The sequence below is a fragment of the Eleutherodactylus coqui genome, chromosome 6, assembly GCF_035609145.1.
Source record: "Eleutherodactylus coqui strain aEleCoq1 chromosome 6, aEleCoq1.hap1, whole genome shotgun sequence".
In the NCBI taxonomy this organism is placed as follows: Eukaryota; Metazoa; Chordata; class Amphibia; order Anura; family Eleutherodactylidae; genus Eleutherodactylus; species Eleutherodactylus coqui.
Window position 1 is genome coordinate 17,354,325 of NC_089842.1, and position 22,866 is coordinate 17,377,190.

General features: G+C 48.4%; 1 protein-coding gene across 1 annotated transcript; it reads right to left on the reverse strand.

The window, feature by feature from the left end:
* Nucleotides 1-2,713: 2,713 nt before the first annotated feature.
* CDA (cytidine deaminase) lies at nucleotides 2,714-20,033 on the reverse strand. The gene is made up of 5 exons (XM_066572615.1): nucleotides 19,962-20,033; nucleotides 14,239-14,487; nucleotides 11,957-12,068; nucleotides 6,204-6,261; nucleotides 2,714-4,682 (listed from the first exon to the last, which is right to left on the reverse strand). Exons 2-5 carry the CDS (start codon nucleotides 14,441-14,443, stop codon nucleotides 4,569-4,571), a joined length of 489 nt encoding a protein of 162 aa, XP_066428712.1. The 5' UTR covers nucleotides 14,444-14,487; nucleotides 19,962-20,033; the 3' UTR covers nucleotides 2,714-4,568.
* Between the last annotated feature and the right edge of the window lie 2,833 nt (nucleotides 20,034-22,866).

The window sequence follows — 22,866 nt, forward strand, 5'->3', positions numbered from 1 at the left end:
CGGTACATTCACTGTTGTATTTTGTATCGCACTCTCGGGGGTCATCAGTGTCTCCAGCCGCTGCAGAACCACAACTCCCAGCAAGTCCTAACTATGGAACCCTCTGCCTGAGGACGTGGTGATGGTGAATCTGAATCTGCTTTTTTTCAGCCTAACATATTGTGTTAACACAAGTTTGGGCCTCTGGTGACATCTGCTGGTCACTGCTGGTTTTGCAGTAGACACATTGGAGAAAGGTGCAAGTACTGAACACTAGGCACAGGGTGACCCTTGCCCGCTTGGCACATGGCCTTGATGTTGTCGTTCCAGCTCTGCAGCCAATGACACCGCGACCTGCGAAGGGAGGAGATGGGCGACCTTGTTGATCTTCTGTATGAATGATGAACTGGCAGCATTGAGGAGTGCCGAAACGTCGCATTCATTTGTAATGGGGTAATAAAACGCTTTTATACCTCCATACATCCGTTCATGCTGCCAGTTCATCATTCATATGGACATTTATCTGGAGCCTTTCTGGTTTTTTGGCTCTTAACTGGCTTTTGCATTTTTTGATTGCCTGACCCTGGTAAGGGACTATTTAGTGCTGTTGGTGGGACTGACTTTATTCTCTACTTGTTGATCTTCTGGTCATCTGATTGCAGCTGGAGTTCAATCTCTGGGAGCTGCACTCATCTACAGGACGGGTGTCCCCTGCCCCGTCTGATGAGCTCACCTGCACATCCAGAATGCGAATGAATGCAGAGGCTGCTGGAATTACAGAAGCAGTGCAGCAGCGACCGCGGCGGTTCCCGTGATTCTAGAAATTCTATTGCATTCAGCTGATTCCATGCCATTTCTGTTGTGGGACGGCAGAGTGATAACCAGTATGGCCACCATTACTACTCAGACATGGGGGACATAACCAGCCTCTACATTTTCTCAGCATTGAGTCTGGGAGGCTTGTTATACTTGTAGATTGGCTGCTGGGGTTTAATGAGCACATTGCATCGCATTGGATATAGAGCCGTGCCTGTTACATAGGCACAACCTGGAAACGTGTGACAAGCACCTGCTTTATAGGGATTGGCCAGGACTTTTACTTTTAGTACTGCAGGCAGTGAATTCTTTGGGAACAGTGCCTGTAATACCAAAGCAGGCCACTGCAATAGGGACAGCGCTGTTGCCTTGCAGTTCTGTCCACCCTGACAGCGGACCCAGCGATCAGCTAGCCTTTACTGTGAGTGCAGAGGGAACTGCTTTATAATAGCAGCATCGTCTCCCTGCACATACAGCAAGGCATCTGGATGATCGGTGCACCCAAGAAAACCTCCCCCTTCTACACAGTGCTGGACAATGCTGCTGGTCTCTGCACACTCCTCTTTCTTTGCCCCATGGCTCAACTATTCCTGCCTAAATGCTTATCTGCTTCGTCCTGACCACCAGCGCTAAATGACTCGATATTATCTACCAGCATCAGCCACTAGGGGGAGCTAATTAAAAACTAAGGCAGGGATGTTAAACATCAGCCTTATGGTTGCCTTCAAATGGCTGATTGTAATTGTAAGACAGTATAGTAATAGCGACCCCTACTGGCAGCATCCCTGCAGGCACCCCACTCCCCCAGTGTGTAGCTCTAGTCCACTGCTAAGTCTGAGCGCTGACCTCTCCCTGCAGCGTCTGCGCTGCATACAGGACGGCACACAGCAGGGTGGGGGGTCAGCAGTCAGACTGCACTGCCGCCGCCGCCCGCTTCAGGCTGGGGGGGGGGGGGGGGGTTGGGGAGGTAAGAACTTCTGCTAGGTTTGATGCACGGCCAGTGGGCCACATACAATAACTTGAAGATCACCAAGTCCGATTGTGACATTACATCCAATAGACGACAGTAGGGTTGTGTTAACCTGTGAGCGTCACGCGACTGTTGGGTTTTTGGTCACAGGTTACGTGTCACTCTGCCAGCACAGACCTCAGTAAGTGCGAGTCACGTGCAAATTACTTGCAATTTGGCTGGGTTATTTATTAATGTACTTTTAAAACCAAGTCACAGATCCAAAAAAGTCGCATGACAGCAAGTCACACAAATCTGTCGCTTGAGCCTTTTTTGAACAGTTTGTATAACATTCTATGACAGCTGTATAAATTTGTGTGTAATGAGCTCCCCCTAGTGGTGGCTACATATATCTGTATACAATGAGCTCCCCCTAAGGGTACTTGTATAAATCTGCATACTGTAAACTCCCCCTAATATATATATATAGCTCCCTCTAGTGGTACCTGCATATATTTGTATACAATGAGATTTCCCTAATGGTAGCTGTGTATACAGTAAGCTCCCTCTAGTGGTGGCTGTATATATTAGTATACAATGAGCTTTCCCTAGTGGTGGCTGTGTGTCTGTCTGTCTGTCTGTCTATCTATCCACCACTAGGGGGAGATCGCTGTAAAATAAGCAATGAAAACAAAGTGTGAATAACAAATATAATAATCATGATTTATATTATGTAAAACAGAAGGGAAAAAAAGCAATAGAATTTGAAATATAAGCCCTACCCCAAAAATAAGCCCTAGCTATACTACATGAAAAAAAAAAGCAATACTCACCTAGCAGGCGCCATCTGGGTCCCTCCCACTAGGCTCCAGCAGGCTTCCAAGAAGTCCTCAATGTCAAAAGAGCATCTATTTCTGGTGACCAGACTTGAATACCCCGCCTCCAGTAAGCGATTGCTCTGATTAATTCACAAGCGCCGCCCCAGCCAGTCAGAGTCGGCACTCGATGACCCAATCACAGCCATTCCTTGAATAACATCATTGAATGGCTGTGATTGGTTCAGGAGCACTGCCTCACCCAATCAAAGCAATCGCTTGCTGGAGGCAGGGTATTCAAGTCCCATCACCAGCAAGAGATGCTCCGTTGGCATTGAGGCCTGCACGGAAGCCTGCCGGAGCCCAGCGGGTAGGAAGCCGGATGGCATCTGCTAGGTGAGTACAAGACACCCCCCCCCCACCCAAAAAATAAATAAGACCCTGTGCCTCTTTTGGACTTAAATGATCAGGGTATTGGGTGGAAAATAGGTGGAAGAGCCGTCAGTAATCTAAGATACGCAAACAATACGACCCTGGTAGCTGAGACAGCGAAGCTTCTGAAGACGCTGATCCTGAAGCTAAAAGAAAGTGAGAAGATGAGACTTCACCTGAAGATCCAGAAGACAACCATCATGACCGCTGCCAACAAGGAAGTCCACATAAAGGTCAACAATGAGGAAATCAAAGTGGTTAATAGTTTTGTATTCCTTGGGTCTCTCATCTATCATAGTGGCAGCTTGACAGGTGAGATAAAGCGTTGATCAGCACTGGGGCGTACGGCTATAGTGAGCATTGACCCAATATGGAAGTGAAGGATGTCTCAGTCACCATCAAACAAAGGTTAATCACAACCATCATCTTCCCAATTGCACCCTATGACTGTAAGACGTGGACATTGGGAAGAAAAATTGATGCTTTCGAGTTGTGGTGTTGGAGAAACCTTCACCGAATCCCCTGGACAGCTAGGGACAAAGCTGTCCTGGACCGTATCAACCCAGAGGTGTCCCGCGAGATCACCAGACAGAGACTGACTGACTTTGGACACGTAATGAGGGTGAGTTCACTGGAAAAAGAGATGCTACTTGGAATGGCCAGTGGTAAAAGGAAACAGGGAAGACCAAAGACACATTGGCTTGAGACCATCAAGAAGGACACGGCAACGGACATCAGGCAACTGAAAGCAGCTGTAGAGAATAAATAAGTATGGAGAGGACCGGCCTACGGAGTATCCAAGAGTCGGACATGACTGAACAGATAGAATTGGAATGGTCTTCAATCTGTGTTACATGCTATGAGCGCTGGCGTGTGGGGATTGGTGGAGTCCCCATGACATCAGACGCTCCGATTTCCTGCTTGTATTGTCTATTTAAATGTCCCTTGTTTCTCTGTTCCTGTAATGAGGCCTGACGAAGGAGTCTAATGTATAGACTAATAATACAAAAATCAATTAACTTCACCAATTTGGTTACCTTCTTCAAGGACAGCGGCGCCGTTCCTCCTTTCTCTAGTTATCCATGGTTTATATTATGACATATGGCCGGTGGGGCAGTCAGGACCTCCACGGTACAGATATGTTCCTGGAGACAAGTGCTGCTCAGAGTGGTGCTCCGTCTCGGGAATGTGGCTGAAAAATTGCCCATTGTAACCTTAAGTAGAATATTGGAGACTTCTCAAGGACCTCTAGGCACAAGCCCCTTATAATCACCCATGAGGATCACAACCCGCTGCTCCAGCATTGTAGAAGATAATACATCGCTGTATGACATAATATGCTATCACAGAAACATTTAGAATGGAGCGTCACATCTTGAAATCTTTGGCCTGGGCATCAAGATAGCTTGTCCCACCCCTGGTAATATTCAAGAACTCTCCTACACCCCAGACCCTGTGATAGTGACGTGACCTCCGCCATCACTGTACTCAGGGGGGCCGTATGGGGGTCGATCGTCCTTGAGAATCGGTCCTTTACTCAATAAATAACAATATACATCTGGTGAATAGTCTTCCTCTTATTCGGTGGTCAAGTTCTCAGGTCCAAAGGACATCGGCAGCAGCTGGTGGAGGGACTTTATAACATAGGAGCCACTTGGCTTGGAGAGGATGATCCGCCACTCAGGGCCAAACTGGAAAAATAAATCATATATAATAAGAGGAGATTAGAACATTCGTATAAAAGGATCTGATAATATAAGGAGGGCGTGAAGGCATTAATTGTTTGACAGGTGAATGGTGTTTTTTTTTGCAGTTAATCGGCTAGGAGTTCTGGCTGTGAGAGGGGAATGAGAGCTGCTTCATTCACTGCCGGGACACAGAACAGACGGCCATATATGTTGTAGGAAAAGGTGCAGCAATGCAGGATTCAGGATGTAATGCAGCAGATGGAGTAACCAAAGTATAGAGTATTTATTTGGAGAAATCCATCTTCTCCTGACTCTACAGCAGTAGAGGGAGCTCCATCAAACTGTGTCTATACCTGTTATCTCTAGAAGAGCTGTAGACATGCTGTTGCCACTATACAGTTCCATTTTATTAATTACTGCATCTTATTTAATGTAATTCTAGTGCTCCTGTATCCCCCATTTGTCTGTCCCACCACAGAGGTGTTCTGTCACTGTTCCCAGCAATAGGATGTATCAGGAGAAGCTGTTCTATTCTGCAGACGGCTTCTCTTCGTTACAGCGTGCCCGCTCGCTGCCGGACCTGATTGCACTGTCACAGGGTCAGTGCATTGGGTTGTGGCATACACTACTGCACACCTGATGCACTGACACCTTAACAGTGTGGCAGTGAACAAATACACTGTGAGGAGAAGCTGTCTGCAGAATAGAACGGCTTCTCCTGACACAGCTTGCTGCTGGGGACAGTGGCAGGAGCAAGAGGATTTGTCCCCGGGGATAGGACAGGTTGTCCAGGCTCGGGAACGCTACTCTCCACTCTTTTCATGGCCTCCTGGCTGATCAATGCTGTTCCCTACAGCACCCCTCTGACTCATAGTCAAGCGCCACCCCAGCACCGCTTTCTCCACACAGTCTCTGTCCACTTTCTTCTCTTTGATGAGCTCAAAATCCTTTTTTATGGCGCCTGCAGGCCACCGAGAAAGCCCAGGTTCGTTTGGGAATGGGGCAAGGCTTATCACCTATACACTTCCCTACTCAGGGCTGTCTTCAGATGGTGACACACTAGGCTCGTCACTGTGGACATCATTTAGGATAGCCCCCAGCTCAACCATGAGCCTTCCCAGACCCTCTGTGTTTTCTGTGCACCAGAATCCGCTCCTCTGGGTCTCAGTACTGCTGTGTGCCGGTCTTTTGGCATACGCCCGGCCACTCCTCACCCCACTTCTCCACCAGGACATTGTGCTGGCAGGGAGTATGGCTTAACATAGCAAAAGCGCCCGCTTGTCAGAGTGGCTGCAGTAAGAGGGGAGTAGAGCACCGCTCACCCCTCTTACATAATACATTAGCAACAGAAAAGAAAAATGCTGCTTTTGCACAGGGCAGAGCGGTCCCTTATACCTGTTGGGGTGGGTGGGGGAGAGTATGTGAACACTACAGGACCATACAGGCACAGTCAGAACCGCTAAGATAGTCCGGCATATGGTCAGCTGACTGATTAGGTAATTGATTAGTAATTAGTCCTCCTACCTCCCTCATGACCTGTCTGCAGGCTCCACATGGGGTTATAAATTCTTCTTCCTTATCACTGCAAGAGAGAAGCGCGACAAAGTGATTACTGACATCGTCCCCATCCATATAGAAAACGAACCTATAATAGATACCGCAGTTTGCGCACTGTACATTAGAGGGCAGTAAGTCCACATTCACACGAGCGTATTACGGGCACATTCTTGTATAATGGTCGAGTGTCCCAACCACACAGCGTCAGAGCGATCTATGATGCTGTGATTTTGGGTCAGTAGACCCGCGCTTAGCAGACTGAATGTCCGACTATTATAAGAGGGAGGGACTAGAGAGTAAATAACAAGTCTGCTGCACTGCGGGATCAAGATAGGCAGGATTACACAACTGACAACAGCAGAGGGCAGAGGCTGTGGGCAGATAGAGGGCTCTGCTTCTACTTCCTGGCACTGTTGTGGGCACGGTTGGCACTTTTACTTGAGGTCTCTCCATTGATTGCAGGAACCATAAAGTACTAATATCCTATAAGGCCTCTTAAAGAGGAAGTTCCTTATAAATGTAGGAAGGCAACAGAGATGTTGTGATCCTAATGATATCGGATTGTAAGTCTTGTCCCCTTATATGACCTCACCCCCCAGGGACGATGGTTACTTCTTGTTTTTCGTATTATAATAGATGAGTGATAACCGCGTACCATCCGTATCCTCCCGGTTAATAAGTAACTGAAGTTTCGGGGTTAACTCCAGTTTGGCAGCTGCTCAGTATCAATCATTAATCTCTGGGGTCAGCGGTGACAATCATCCGATCATTTACAGCATGTCAGAGTCTTCAACAGACCCAAAAGGTTTTTTCTATTGTTCCCTGGTATCTGCCATGTTTTAGGCCAGGTGAATATAATCTATTGTTTTCTGTTATCAGTTGGGTTGTGTGGCTGATCAGGGTGCAGCAACCAATATCCTAACACCTAATTGATTGTCTCCTGTTCACACAGCTGCGGTTGTTACAATGTATCAGTGCAGCACAAATCTCTCTCCTGTACTCACGGCTCTTCGATCCCCTTCACACGGAGCGCAAAATCCCCATAGAAGTCAATAGGGATGTGGCACGCAATACACAAGAGATGCGTAATATGCTGAATATGCGAGGATTCTCTGGGGAAGGGGAGGGGGTGGAGTTAAAGTGTCTAAGTGCTGGGGGAGGGCTGAGCCTGGGAGGGGTGGGGCTGAGTCTGGGAGGGGCGGGGCTGAGCCTGGGAGGGGCGGGGCTGAGCCTGGGAGGGGCGGAGCTGAGCCTGGGGACGGGATCACTGAGCGGTACATACAATGTAATCATGTGACATCAATAAAATCTTCTCATCCAGAAATCGTAGACTTCATAAGAGACTCAAAGAATTTACGATGTGATGTAAAGTTTATGGTGGCCCTGGAGCTGATATGCAGAGCTGCAGTAGGCCTTCGGCTGCTGTGGCGGCTGTTCAGCATCTCACAAATGCATCGCAGGAAGGCCAATATGGTGGACAGAGGGCGCCCACTTCCATCTGTCTAATCACTTAGATGCTGCAGTCAGCACTGACCGCCGCATCTAAGGGATTAAATGGCCCAGGATCAGAGCAATGTGCTTTACAGCTGGCAGCTCAGATCCTGTCCCGCCCAACCACTTCCATATATGAACAGTGGATGTCAGGAAGGGGTTAAAGGGGTCTGCCAGAATTGATTCTTACCACCTATCGGCTGGATAAAGTCTGATCAATAAGGGACTCACTGCTGCGATCCCACCGATCAGGGGTCTCGTGTTCCCCTTCCCTTTTCACCTCCCCCTTCCTATGGGAGTGCTGGAGATAGCTACATGCTTGAACTTTATTATCTCTCGCAGTCCTGTAGAAATGAATGAATCGGCGCCGGCATCCTCGACCGCCGAGCTCTTCTACATTGTGAGGGTGCAATGAGGAGGGGGGGGGGGGGGGGGCACGACACTCCCCGCCCCAGGAAACTGATGAGTTCTTAAGCACTGGCTCAGCCAATCAGAGCCAGTGCTTGATGAACCAATCGCAGCCATCCATTGGAACATTTAAAAAAATAATTATGCAGCTAGGGCTTATTTTCACGGGAGGGCTTATATTTCAAGCGCACCCCCAAAAAATCCTTGCATGTAGTGCTATAAAGTCATACGACTTTGTAGCACCATATGCGACTTTGTATCGACACAAAATCGCAATATCGTCGCAAGAGAACACAACACCAATGCGATATTGCTGCGAGTTTCTGACGGCAATATCACGTCGTCCGTGTGGAAGCGGCCTTAAGCTCACTCTCTATCTGGTCAAAACCTAGTATGTTCATCTTGTGCCTCAGGGTTCATGAATAGAATGCCAGATCTGCAGTTAGCACTGACATTTTCACAAGCTGCAACACTAAGGCCGCCTTCACACAGGCAGTCAACACTGCAGAATTACCACTAGTGGAAATGCTGTGCAGATTCGGCAGCGTTTACCGCGCACCGAAAGTGAATGAGATTGTACAAATCTCCACAAATTGCGGATTTTTTCTTTTGCGTAAAAACATGAAATTTTAAAAACGCCCCCGTTTACAAATCCACAACAGATCAGTTATTTTGTGGAAACTGTGTGAATCTGCTGCGGATTTTATCCATAGAGATCAAGGGGAGCGGAAAGTCCACCCCCAAATCCGCAAATGGAGTTTTATGACAGATTCTGAAGCGTTCCTGCTGCAGAGCCGCACTGAAGCCGCTGGAGATCCGCACTTGTTGATACTGGAAACTAAAGCATGCCAGTGTGACCGCAGGGCAGGCGCCAACACTGCCGGACCACAAAGGGCAACGCATTCCGCAGCGGAAAATCCACACATAGAAACGCACGAAGATACCCGAAATTGGCAACAAAAAACAGCTAATTCTACATGTTGTTAGCAAGTCCATGGAGGCGCCTATTATGGCCATAAGGGGGCGTCGGCTTTTGGAGGATTTTCCTCAATACTTTTCAAAAGCCACAACTTTTTTATTTCCCTGTCTCCGCGGCCAAAGGAGGCTCGTGTTTTGCGTTTAGCTTTTATTGGTACTATTTTTGGGGGCACATATAATTAGAGATGAGCGAGTACGCTCGGAGAAGTCAGTTACTCGTAGTGTAGAGGGGGTGGGGTGGGGGAGAGAGATCTCTCAGTCTCTCCCCCGCTACCCTCCGCTATCCCCGACTCACCCCCGCCGCTCCCCCAAGCACGCTCAGACAAGAATGCAGTTACTCGAGAAGACTGAGGCTCGCTCATCTCTACATATAATGCATTGTAAAACTTTTATTTCATTTTTTGGAGGGTAGAGAGAGAAAACATCAATTCTGTCACGTTTTTAAAAATGCGTGAATCAGGCAGCATAAATGACATGATGCATTTTTCTGCATGTCGGTACTATTACAACAATAACAAAATTACAGGTTTTTTTAGGTTTTTCCACTTTTGCATAATAAAAAGCTTTTTTGTAAATTATTATTTTTCTTTGTACTGCTACAGTCAAAGTCCCAGAACTTTTTTATTTTTCCATGGGCGGAGCTCTGAGGGCTTGTTTTGTGCGTGACGGGCTGCAGTCTTTGTTGGTACAATTTTGGGGTACATATGGCTTTTTTGATCACTTTTATTATATTTTTTTGGGAAGCAAAATTAACAAAATAAGCATTTTTGCTTCATTCTTTACAGGGTTTTTGGCCGTAGAGGACAACTAGTGTGTTCAATCCTGCCAACTTCAAAAAGAAAAGCGATGACATCCGGCGGGAAATAACCTCCTAATCCCAGGCTAGCCCTGACCCTAGCCTTGTCAGTAACAACCCCTGCTCACTGTCTGTACTCAGACCAACAACAGAGGAAGTAGTCTCCAGACTGCTTTCCTCTGCTCACCCCACCACCTGCACTAGCGACCGTCTCCCCTCACACCTCCGCGGGTCCCTCTCCCCAGTGGTCACCTCTCATCTCACCACTACATTCAACCTCTCTCTGACCTCTGGCATTTTTTCCTCCTCTTTCAAACACACCATCATATCCCCGCTGCTAAAGAAATCGACTCTTGATGCGACTGATGCTGCCAACTACCGACTCATCTGAAATCTCCCCTTCATCTCCAAACTATTAGAACGCCTGGTTTACTCCCACCTTACAAGCTATCTATCAGAAAACACTCTTCTCAACCCCCTACACTCCACAGAAACCGCCCTTACAAATGTGTCAAACGACTTCCAGACAGCAAATCGAGGGGTGATTACTCCCTACTGATCCTCCTCGACCTCTCCGCAGCATTCAACACTGTTGACCACAAACTCCTCCTCAGTATGCTTCGCTCCATTGGCCTAAAGGACACTGCTCTCTCCTGTTTCTCTTCCTACCTATCTGACCGCTCTTTCAGCATCTCCTTTGCTGGCTCTACCTCCCCCCCTCTTCCCCTTGCTGTTGGGGTCCCCCAGGGATTGGTCCTCAGACCCCTCCTCCCCTCCTTGCTGTTGGGGTCTCCCAGGGCCCGGTCCTCGGCCCCCTTCTCTCCTCTTCCCCTTGCTGTTGGGCGTCTCTCAGGGCTTGGTCCTCAGCCCCCTCCTCCTCTTCCCTCCTTGCTGTTGGCGTCCCCCAGGGCTTCGGTCCTTGGCCCCCTCCTCTTCTCCTCCCTTTGCTGTTGGGGTCTCCCAGGGCTCGGTCCTCGGCCCCCTCCTCTTCTCCATCTACACAGCCCCTATTGGACAAACCATCAAGAGATTTGGCTCAGTACCACCTCTACGCTGATGACACCCAGCTATACACCTCTTCCTGTGACATCACAGCACCGTTCCTTCAGAACGCCATCGACTGTCTGTCCGCTGTCTCTAACACTATGTCCTCTCGCTTCCTAAAACTGACCTCCTGGTGTTTCCGCCATCTACTAACCGACCTCATCCTGACATCTCCATCCTAGTCTGTGTCTGTGGCACAATAACTCCCAGCATGCCCGCTGCCTTGGGGTCATATTTGACACTGATCTCTCATTTACCCCCTACATCCAATCTCTCGCCCGAACATGTCAGCTGCACCTCAATAACAATCCTAGAATCCGCTCTTTTCTCACCATAGACACGCTAAAAACGCTCACTGTTGCCCTCATCCACTCCCGGCTCGATTATTGCAACTCGCTGCTGATCGGCCTCCCCTGCACCAGACTCTACCCTTTCCAATCTACCCATGATGCGCTGCAGATGGCATGGGTTCAGCTTCTGCGGTTTGATTATTACAGTCGACATTGACAACTGGCACCATGTATGACAAGCACAGATGAGGGAAGCATTCAATTCCTGCTGATGGCTTATTTATCCCGCCCCCGAGGAGCATGTAGGATAGAGGCCGAAGGCACAGAGCACCGGGTACAAGGGATGAAGGGCAACAAAGGATCTGGAGGTGGCTATATGAATAAGCAGTTGTACAGGATTAGTAACACATGACTGCTTTTTTTCCAGCAACAGCGCTATATTTGTCCATAGCTTGTATCTGGTATTGCAGCTCAGCCCCGTTGAAATAAAAGCTGCTGAGCTGCAATACCAGACCTAACCTGAGGACCGATGAGGCACTATTATTGGAAGAAAGCAGCTGTGTTTTACTGAGACAGGAGAAGCTTGGCGCCTTCTCTCCTCCCCTGGCACCAGCATGTGGGTGGAATATGTTGGTACTTGAGCCTGGTCAAAGCAGATTTGGATGCCACCTGTAGCTGGAGAGATGTTTTTCCTGACGCCAATTTTCACCTACCTGGCAATTGCGATGGCAACGAACTTTTTGGAGCCCTCGCACACGGCGGTCTGAATCGCGGTACGTTCTGCGCAGATCCCCATCGTGTAACAGGCATTCTCAATATTGCAACCTAAAAAGTCAATCAGATTTAGCCGGCGTCAGATATCTGCAGTGAAGGAGGCGATCAGCAGTTTAACCCCTTAGTGTCACGGCCTATTTGGGCCATGAGGACTCAACAATTTATGGGGGGTTTTCATCTCCACCTTTCAAAAATCATTTTTCCATCTACATGACCGTATCAGGGCTTCTGTGTCGCGGGCTGTAAGTTTATTGGTAAAATTTTTGGGTACATATAATGTATTGTAGAACTGTTAGAAACCTTTCCATGGAAGGCAGCGAGAAAAAACACATCAACTGCGCCATTGTTTTTTTTCTTTTTACAGTGTTAACCCTTTGCAATCCAATTTTGGATTCAGGGGTTACTAGGTGGCTTTCTCTTTCTGCCATTATACAATGGCGCCATCTGCTGGCTAAAGGCAGTACTGCAGTATGTCACATGCTGGAGAGGCCCCCCGACAACAGAGCGGCCAGTTATCTACAGTAAGAATACCCTGCCGGACGTCGTCCGACATCGGAGCTGTACGGCCTTCAATCAGAATGTCTTTAGACATCAGACAGTGGATTGGAAAGGGTTAATCATGCAGCATAAATGAGATGATACACTTTTTTTTGCAGGTCGGTATGAATACAACATTATCAAAGTTATAATTATTGTTTTAGATTTTTCCACTTCTGCACACTTTTTTTTGGAAATTTTTTTTTACATCATTGCATTCAAAGCCTTAGTTTCCATTAACGGAGTTCTGTGAGGTTTAGTTTTTGGCATGATGTGGGGTAATTTTTCGGTTTTGGTTACATACAGCTTTCTTGATCACTTTTAATACATTTTTTTCCTTGGGAGACAAAATGTAAAAAAATTAGCATTTTTTTTTCCGTTTTTGTCTGTGCGGGATGAATAGTGCATTGACTTTATTGTACACATCTTTACGGATACGATGATACCAAATATGTGTGTTTTTTTTTAATTGTTTTTTTATATACAAATGGAAAAACGCACAAAAGTTTTTATTTTTTCATATTTTTTTTACATTGTTTATGTCCCTGCAGAGGACTTGAACCATAAAAGCGCTGATCGCTATGATGCATTACATCACTCACAACAGCAATCGCAGGCCAGGACAGTGTATGGCGTCCGGTTACCATCGCAACCCATTAGCCTTCAATTGTATTGCACAGTGTCGATAACGTCACAGACGGAGTACATACATTGATCGTGGCATGTAAGGGGTTAATAGCGGGCAATCCATGTTCTCACTGATCCCTGCTGTTGCAGCAGGTGGCCGGATATCAGTCACAGCCGTCTCCCGATGCGGGATTTTTGAGCCCATGTCATCCACAGAAAGTAAGTTTATGTCCTGTTGTGTTAAGTGCCCCCCTGCCAGGATGTAAACTTATATCCTGCAGTGTTAAGGGGTTAAAAGGGTTTCCCCACTTTGAAGATTTATGACCCATCCTCAGGGTAGATAATCAATAGCTGATCACCGGGGGTCCACCGCTGACTGCCTAGACCGCTGTTCTAAAGTAAGGAGCTGCTTTGTTGTAGGAATCAGACAGCTCCGTGCATGGCACAGTGGCCAGGAAGGGTACTGCAGTGTTCTGATTGAAGTGAACACTCCTTGCATGTAGCGGGACTCAATATCAGGTCTCAGGGGCCACATATGTGAAACACATAGCCTCAGCTTCACATTCAGTGACCTTGTATCGCCTTTGCTCTGGAAAGAAAACATCTCATCTCTGCACTGCCGGTAGGGTCACGTCTGCAGGACATTTACTAACATCTCATATTATGTAATGTCTGACACACCATGGCCGACACTTCCTAGAAGGCTTTACGAATGTGGCGCAATTTGGTGTAATGACATTTCCTCCGTGTAAATGTAACAGACGCGACTCCATTGTGTTCCTGTAACAAGTATTGCGCAAAAATTGAGGAATGAAGTTTACAAAATCTACCAGATGTCTGAGAAATTAGCGCCTGGATCCACCTAAACCTGAGCCATGTAGCCGTGTGACCACCTTGCACTCACTCTATGAATTAGGTCAAGTTTGGAACAAATATTGCAACAATGTAACAAGGAATTAGATGGACTATTTAAAGGGCCGCTGACCCAGACCAGTGGGGTACTGGGGGACGTCACAGAGGAGCGGCAGGGATACCATAGGAGGAATTATGTATTTACCCAGAAAAATCCTCCCGTCCTGACTAAGCAGCGCCGCCCCGACCCGGAATCTGCTGTAGGGGCAGTAAGCTCTGGCTTTGGCTTCGTGGCTCTTCTGTACGAGTTTCTTGATAATTTCCGTCTCCAGGCCGCAGTCAGGATCGCTGAGCTGTGAATGGTTGTTGGTGAAGACGCCATCTTCCCGGCAGCACAAATCTTCATTCATCTTCTTAAGGAGATTTACAGATTGTGATTCCACCCGGATTTCTCCTGCAGAAACAATAGATGGGACGGTCGTATGAGAAGAAAATGACAGAGTGTGCGCCAAATTCATCATAATGACACACATGGCAGGATATAACGACATGATAGCCACCAGCTCCATACCCACCTGTATCACATCTTGTATCTAAGCCAGAGGCGGTACAACAGGGTACTAGAGCCTCCATGCCCCCCGTATCACATCTTGTATCCAAGCTAGAGGCGGTACAACAGGGTACTAGAGCCTCCATGTCAGCTTCGATCACATCTTTTATGCAAGATAGAGGTGGCCCAACAGGGTACTAGAATCTCCATGCCCCCCATATCACATTTTGTATCAAAGCTAGAGGCAGCCGAATAGGGTACAAAAGCCTCCATGCCAATCCATATCACATCTTGTATCAAATTCTAGATGTGGCCCAACAGGATAGTAGAGCCTCCATGCCGGCTCGAATACCATCTTGTATCCAAGTTTGAAGCGGTACAACAGGGTACTAGAACCTCCATGCCTATCCATACCACATTTTGTATCCAAGCTAGAGACGGTATAACAGGGTACTAGATCCTCTATGCTCACTAATATCCCATCCTTTATCCAAGCTAATGGCGATACAACAGGGTACTAAATCCTCCATGCCCACTCGTATCACATCTTGTATCTAAGTTAGAGGTGGCCCAAAAAGGTAATAAAGCCTCCATGCCCATCCGTATCACATCTTTCAACCAAGCTAGACAGAGCCCAAAAGGGTACTAGAGCCTCTAAGCCCACCCATATCACATCTTGTATCAAATTCTAGAGGTGGCCCAACAGGGTAGTACAGCCTCCATGCCGGCGTGTATAACATCTTGTATCCAAGCTAGAAGCGGTACAAAAGGGTACTAGAGCCTCCATGCCCACTTGTATCACATCTTGTATGCCAGCTAGAGGTGGTACAATTGGAGACTAGATCCTGTATGCCCACTAATATTACATCTTTTATCCAGGCTAGTTGCGTTACAACAGGGTACTAGAGCCTCCATGCCCAGCCGTATCACATCTTGTATCCAAGCTAGAGGCGGTACAGCAGGGTACTAGAGCCTCCATGCCCACCTGTATCACATCTTGTATCCAAGCTAGAGGCGGTACAACAGGGTACTAGAGCCTCCATGTCCACCCGTATCACATCTTCTATCTAAGCTAGAGGTGGCCCAATAAGGTACCAAAGCCTCCATGCCCATCCGTATCACATCTTCCAGCCAAGCTAGAGGTGGTACAGCAGGCTACTGGAGCCTCCATGCCCCCGTATCACATCTTGTATCCAAGCTAGAGGTGATACAACAGGACATTAGAGCCTCCATAGCTGCCTGTATCATATTTTGTATCGAAGCTGAGGCGATAAAACAGGGTACTAAAGCCTCCATACCTGCCCATATCACAGCTTGTATTCAAGCTAGAGGTGGTACAACAGGGTACTAAAGCCTCCATGTCAGCTTGTATCACATCTAATGAAACTATACTGCACACCCCTCTAATTCGAACCTCTCATTCCCGCCTCCAAGACTTCTCCAGAGCAGCACCGGTCCCCTGGAACGCACTACCAAAGGCTACCCGAGCAATCCAGGACTCACAGAACTTCAGGCGTGCTCTAAAAACGCACCTCTTCAGGGAGGCATACCGCATTCCCTAAACAAACCCCTCTGTACTCCGCCTGATAACATGCTCCCTGACCTACTGACTGCAATCCCTGCTAGCCATCATAAACCGCTCCTGCCGTCACACGACTAAATGTCTGACCATTGTCTGTATATAGCATCCCTCACTCTCCACCTCGCCATACAGTGCACACCACCAGCCCTTTATCTTCTGTATCACCCCACTATTCGTAGTATGTAAGCTCGTTGGAGCAGGACCCGCACCCCTATTGTTTCCATCATCTGATTACTATGTAACCGTGGTTCTGTAATGTTTGTACTTTTGTCTTTCTGTATCCCCCTGTCTATGTAAGCGCTGCGGAATATGTTGGCGCTATACAAATAAAGTTTATTATTATTATCTTGTATCTAAGTCAGAGGTGGCCCAAAAAGGTACTAAAGCCTCCATGCCCATCTGTATAACATCTTCCAGCCAAGCTAAGGGTGGTACAACAGCCTACTAGAGCCTCCATGCCCCTGTATCACATCTTGTATCCAAGCTATAGGTGGCACAACAGGGTGCTAGAGCCTACTTGCCCACTCGGATCACATTGTGTATCCAAGCTGGCATAGGCCCAACTAGCTACTAGAGCCTCCATGTCAGCTTCTTTCACATCTTGTATCCAAGCTACAACCGGCCCAACAGGGTTCTAGAACCTCTATACCCACCATAATAACTAGAGGCAGTACAACAGGGTAGTAGAGCCTCCATACCTGCCTGTATCACATCTTGTATCCAAGCTAGTGGGGGCCCAATAGGGTACTAGAACTTCCATGCCCGCCCTTATCATGTCTTGTATCCAAGCTAGTGGTGGCCCAATATGGAACTAGAGCCTCCATGGCGGCTCGTATAACATCTTGTATCCAAGTTTGAAGCAGTACAACAGGGTACTAGAGCCTTCATGCCCGCCCGTATCACATCTTGTTTCCAAGCTAGAGGCAGTACAACAGGCTGCTAGATCCTCTATGCCCGTCCCTATCACATCTTGTATCCAAGCTAGTGGTAGCTCAACAGGGTACTATAGCCTCCATGCCCGCCTACATCACATCTTGTATCCAAGCTATATGTGGTATAACAGGGTACCAGAGCCTCCATGCCTGCCCGAATGACATCTTGTATCCAAGCTAGAGGTGGTACAATAGTGTACTAGAGCCTCCATGCCCATCTGTATCACATCTTGTATCCTAGCTAGAGGTGGTACAACAGGGTACTAGAGCCTCCATGCCCCTCCTGCCCACCTGTATCACATCTTGTATCCTAGCTAGAGGTGGTACAACAGGGTACTAGAGCCTCCATCTCCGCCTGTATCACATCTTGTATCCTAGCTAGAGGAAGCACAACAGGGTACTAGATCCTCCATGACCACCCTTATCACATCTTGTATCCAAGCTAGAGGCAGACGAATAGGGTACAATAGCCCCCATGCTATTCTGTATCACATTTTGTATCCAAGGTAGAGGTGGTACAACAAGATACTAGAGCTTCCATGTCCACCCGCATTACATCTTGAATATACGCTAGAGGTGGCCCAAAAAGGTACTAAAGCCTCCATTCACATTCGTATCACATCTTCCAGTCACGCTAGAGACAGTCCAAAAGGGTATTAGAGCTTCTAAGCCCACCCATATCACATCTTGTATCCAAAGCTAGAGGCGGCCCAACAGGGTACTAGAGCCTCCATGCCCACCCATATCACATCTTGTATCCAAAGCTAGAGGCAGTACAACAGGTACTAGAGCCTCCATGCCTGCCTGTATCACATCTGGTATCCAAGCTAGAGGCAGCCCAACAGAGTACTAGAGCCTATGTGCTGGCTCATATCACATCTTGTATCCAAGCTAGAGGCGGTACAACAGGGTACTAGAGCCTCCATGCCTGCCCGTATCACATCTTGTATCCAAGCTAGAGGTGGTACAGCAGGTTACTAGAGCCTCCATACCCGCCCGTATCACATCTTGTATCCAAGCTAGAGGCGGTACAACAGGGTACTAGAGCCTCCATGCCTGCCCGTATTACATCTTGTATCCAAGCTAGAGGCGGTACAACAGGGTACTAGAGCCTCCATGCCCCCTGTATCACATCTTGTATCCAAGCTAGAGGCGGTACAACAGGGTACTAGAGCCTCCATGCCTGCCTGTATCACATCTTGTATCCAAGCTAGAGGCGGTACAACAGGGTACTAGAGCCTCCCTACAAGGGGTCGGTTCTCCACAATAAATTCTCCTTTTGCTCTGATCTTGTAATCACTTATAACAATGTTACAATCAGAGAGAAAGTTCCATCCCAACAACTTCCAGGGGAGGAGGGGACTGACAATGAGTGGATATTACATGTATATATTATATATCAATAATTCCTTGTGCATCTTCTCTATTAGTTTATATACATGTTTATGTTTTCTGCATGCTGTATTTGTGTATATTCTATGTGTAGTGTGAATATCCTGTCCTACATGATGTGCAGTGATGCCGCTCGGCTCTGCAGTGTTTGGTCTTCAGCACCGAGTAGAAGGTATAGTGCCCCCCGTATATGTGATATAGTGCCCCCCGTATATGTGATATAGTGCCCCCGTATATGTGATATAGTGCCCCCCCGTATATATGATATAGTGCCCACCCCCGTATATATGATATAGTGCCCCCCCGTATATATGATATAGTGCCCCCCCCGCATATATGATATAGTGCCCCCCGTATATCTGTTATAGTGCCCCCCCGTATATATGATATAGTGCCCCCCGTATATGTGATATAGTGCCCCCCCGTATATCTGATATAGTGGCCCCCGTATATATGATATAGTGCCCCCCGTGTATGTGATATAGTGCCCCCCGTATATGTGATATAGTGCCCCCCGTATATATGATATAGTGCCCCCCGTATATATGATATAGTGCCCCCCGTATATGTGATATAGTGCCCCCCATATATGATATAGTGCCCCCCGTATATGTGATATAGTGCCCCCCGTATATATGATATAGTGCCCCCCGTGTATATGATATAGTGCCCCCCGTGTATATGATATAGTGCCCACCCCCGTATATATGATATAGTGCCCACCCCCGTATATATGACACAGTGCCCCCCGTATATATGACACAGTGCCCCCCCGTATATATGACATAGTGCCCCCCGTATATATGATATAGTGCCCCCCCGTATATATGACATAGTGCCCCCCGTATATATGATATAGTGCCCACCCCCGTATATATGATATAGTGCCCCCCCGTATATATGATATAGTGCCCACCCCCGTATATATGACACAGTGCCCCCCCGTATATATGACATAGTGCCCCCCGTATATATGATATAGTGCCCCCCCGTATATATGATATAGTGCCCCCCGTATATATGATATAGTGCCCCCCGTATATATGATATAGTGCCCCCCCGTATATATGATATAGTGCCCCCCCGTATATATGATATAGTGCCCCCCGTATATATGATATAGTGCCCCCCGTATATATGACATAGTGCCCCCCGTATATATGATATAGTGCCCCCCCGTATATATGATATAGTGCCCCCCGTATATATGATATAGTGCCCCCCCGTATATATGATATAGTGCCCCCCGTGTATATGACATAGTGCCCCCCGTATATATGATATAGTGCCCCCCCCCGTATATATGATATAGTGCCCCCCTGTATATATGTTATAGTGCCCCCCCCGTATATATGTTATAGTGCCCCCCCCGTATATATGATATAGTGCCCCCCCCGTATATATGATATAGTGCCCCCCGTATACATGATATAGTGCCCCCCGCAGACTGTATATACTGAGCCCCTGTGTACCTGCTCGCTCCTCCGGCTCGCCCCGCTCTCTGCCCCGTCCGGCCGCTGATCCGTCCTGCAGTCCCGGGACGTCGCGGCTTCTCTCATTGGCTGAGGAGGGACAATCAGAGCGCAGCGCCGGGGGGAGGGACGATGGGGGTTGTAGTCTGACTGCAGGACACCCGGCGACCCCTGACACCCACCCTACACCCGGAGGGCACCTGACACCCACCCAACACCCGGGGGGGCCCTGACACCCACCCAACACCCGGGGGCCCCTGACACTCACCCAATACTCGGGGGGCCCCTGACACCCACCCAATACTCGGGGGGCCCCTGACACTCACCCAATACTCGGGGGGCCCCTGACACTCACCCAATACTCGGGGGGCCCCTGACACCCACCCAATACTCGGGGGGCCCCTGACACCCACCCAATACTCGGGGGGCCCTGACACCCACCCAATACTCGGGGGGCCCCTGACACCCACCCAACACCCGGAAGTTTCTTCATCTATGTAATTATCAATCATTGCAGAAAAAGACAGACAAGTTTGCAGCCAACAGAGCTGCCCGCTGTGCCATCTGAGCCCGAAAGCCAAAAAGTACCAAGTTTTTTGCCCTCTTATTCTGAAAATAAGTGAATAAATAAATATCCTTCTTTCAGTTTTTCTTCCCCTTTTTAATAAAATCCTGACTCTTTTAATCACCCATCAGCGTCGCTCTGCCGGTTATCCTCTGCGGGGCGGGGGGGGGGGGGGGGGCTGTCGTATATGTAATGATGCACCGAAAAACCTTTAAAAAAATTCAAAGTGGAGTGAAATGTTCCTGCGGCGCAGACTGCGGCAAACATGAGCCGATGACTCCATTCTGTGGGCGCTCCGATCCCCCCTCTCCATTCACCACCGCTCTGATCACCACCGCTCTGATCACCACCGCTCCATTCACCGCCGCTCTGATCACCACCGCTCCGATCAGCACCGCTCCGATCAGCACCGCTCCATTCACCGCCGCTCTGATCACCACCGCTCCGATCACCACCGCTCTGATCACCACCGCTCCGATCACCACCACTCCATTCACCGCCGCTCCGATCCCCCCCGCTCCGATCACCACCGCTCCGATCACCACCGCTCCGATCCCCCCCCGCTCCGATCACCACCGCTCCGATCACCACCGCTCCGATCACCACCGCTCCGATCACCACCGCTCCGATCACCACCGCTCCATTCACCGCCGCTCCGATCACCGCCGCTCCGATCACCACCGCTCCGATCACCACCGCTCCGATCACCACCGCTCCGATCACCACCGCTCCGATCCCCCCCGCTCCGATCCCCCCCGCTGCGATCCCCCCCCGCTCCGATCACCACCGCTCCAATCCCCCCCGCTCCGCTCACTGGCGCTCCGGATGTAAATAGTTGTTTTTGTTGTACTACTTTTAAAAAATAAAATTATTTTCTGCCGCCATAACGTTATTCTTACTTCTTCGTCGCCGTATTGCGCGCGGCTCAGGCTCCGCAGGACGTCCGGTCGTTTCTATTGGTTCTGGAGTTCGTGTGAGTTTTTCATTGCTTTCTATTAAACTTTTTCCTGGAGTTGGCGGGACCAAAAATTCACAATTTTGGCGTTATTCTTTTCTGACAGCATAAACCCTGCGGGGTAAACAATGGCCGCATCCAATTGTGAAAACCGTGATCGGAACCTGCACAGAGGATCCGTGGCAAAACAGAGGCAGTGAAAAGCAAGTTAAATCAGTTTTTGGCTCACATTTGTGGATACGAATTGCGTATTCCGTGAGCGGAGCAAAAATTGCAGCATATTGTCTTTTGCTGCGGATTCCGTGCTGACGGGCTGTGGGTGCCCACATCATCGCTAAGCGACGGCGCGGGAAATACATACACTAAAAAAAACTGTGCTGCACATATGCAATACAGAAAAGTCAGGCATGCGGCGGTCGCCGGCCGGGCTGACAGACGGAATTCGCTGCAGGCTTTCCCCATGCAGAATCCAGTCTGTCTGTGTGAAGCCGGCCTTAGGCCCACAGCGGGATCTGACCCGCACAGCAGCCGGGGTCCGTGCGTACCTGTGTTTTCACTTCTTCGTCTGTACTGCAGATGGACCCAGCGGCTCGCTGTCGGACATACTGTTGCTAGGCGATGACAGGTGTACCCGCGACCTATCCGCAATGCCAGTTGCTGACAGGCCGCGGGTCGGAGAGCTTCCATTCACCTTCCAAGACGCCGCACAAAAATGGAGCATGCTGATTTTTTCTCACCGCAATTGGTTTCCACAATGTGCAGGAAAAAGCGTGTTTCCATAGCAACCTATGAACAGTATTTGCTGCAGATCCGCAGTGCGGACACCGACTGCGGATTCCGTAATGCAAATACACTCATGTGCAGACGCCCTTACTTTGATAGATCGGACTTTTATGGACACAGCAACACCAAATATATATTTACCTTTTTCATTATTATTGATATGGTAAAAAAAAATTTTACTTCCCTTTTTTCTTTTTTTACTATTTGAAACTATTTTAAGCTTATTTTTACATTCTTTAGTCCCCATAGGGGACTTGAACTTGAGATTGTTTGATCACTCATACAGTATAATGTAATACCACAGTATTACACTGTAGCACAGTTTAACAGGCAGTCTATGAAGGTGTGCCACAGTCACACCTTCACAGCTATTTACTCATGGCAGCCCCAAACAGCACCCTACAATCGCATCAACGATTGGGGTATTTAAATCAGAATTGTCAGAATTGACAGCAGCATTTAGAGGGTTAACAGCCACAATCAGCTTTAGTGCTTATCGCAGCTGTTGCAGGCGGATGTCAGCTATCATAGACAGCCGATACCCGCCTTGTATTGCAACGACTCGTGATCCCGCTCCTTATAAACCCTGCACCCCAGGATGT

Bases quoted from the DNA above. Each gene is read 5' to 3' on its own strand.
- CDA (XM_066572615.1), bottom strand. From the start codon at position 14,443: ATGAATGAAGATTTGTGCTGCCGGGAAGATGGCGTCTTCACCAACAAC. The intron at 12,069-14,238 runs GTAAATACATAA...TTGACTTTTTAG, and splicing joins GGACGGGAGGATTTTTCTGG to GTTGCAATATTGAGAATGCC. The intron at 6,262-11,956 runs GTAGGTGAAAAT...TCTCTCTTGCAG, and splicing joins GTTGCCATCGCAATTGCCAG to TGATAAGGAAGAAGAATTTA.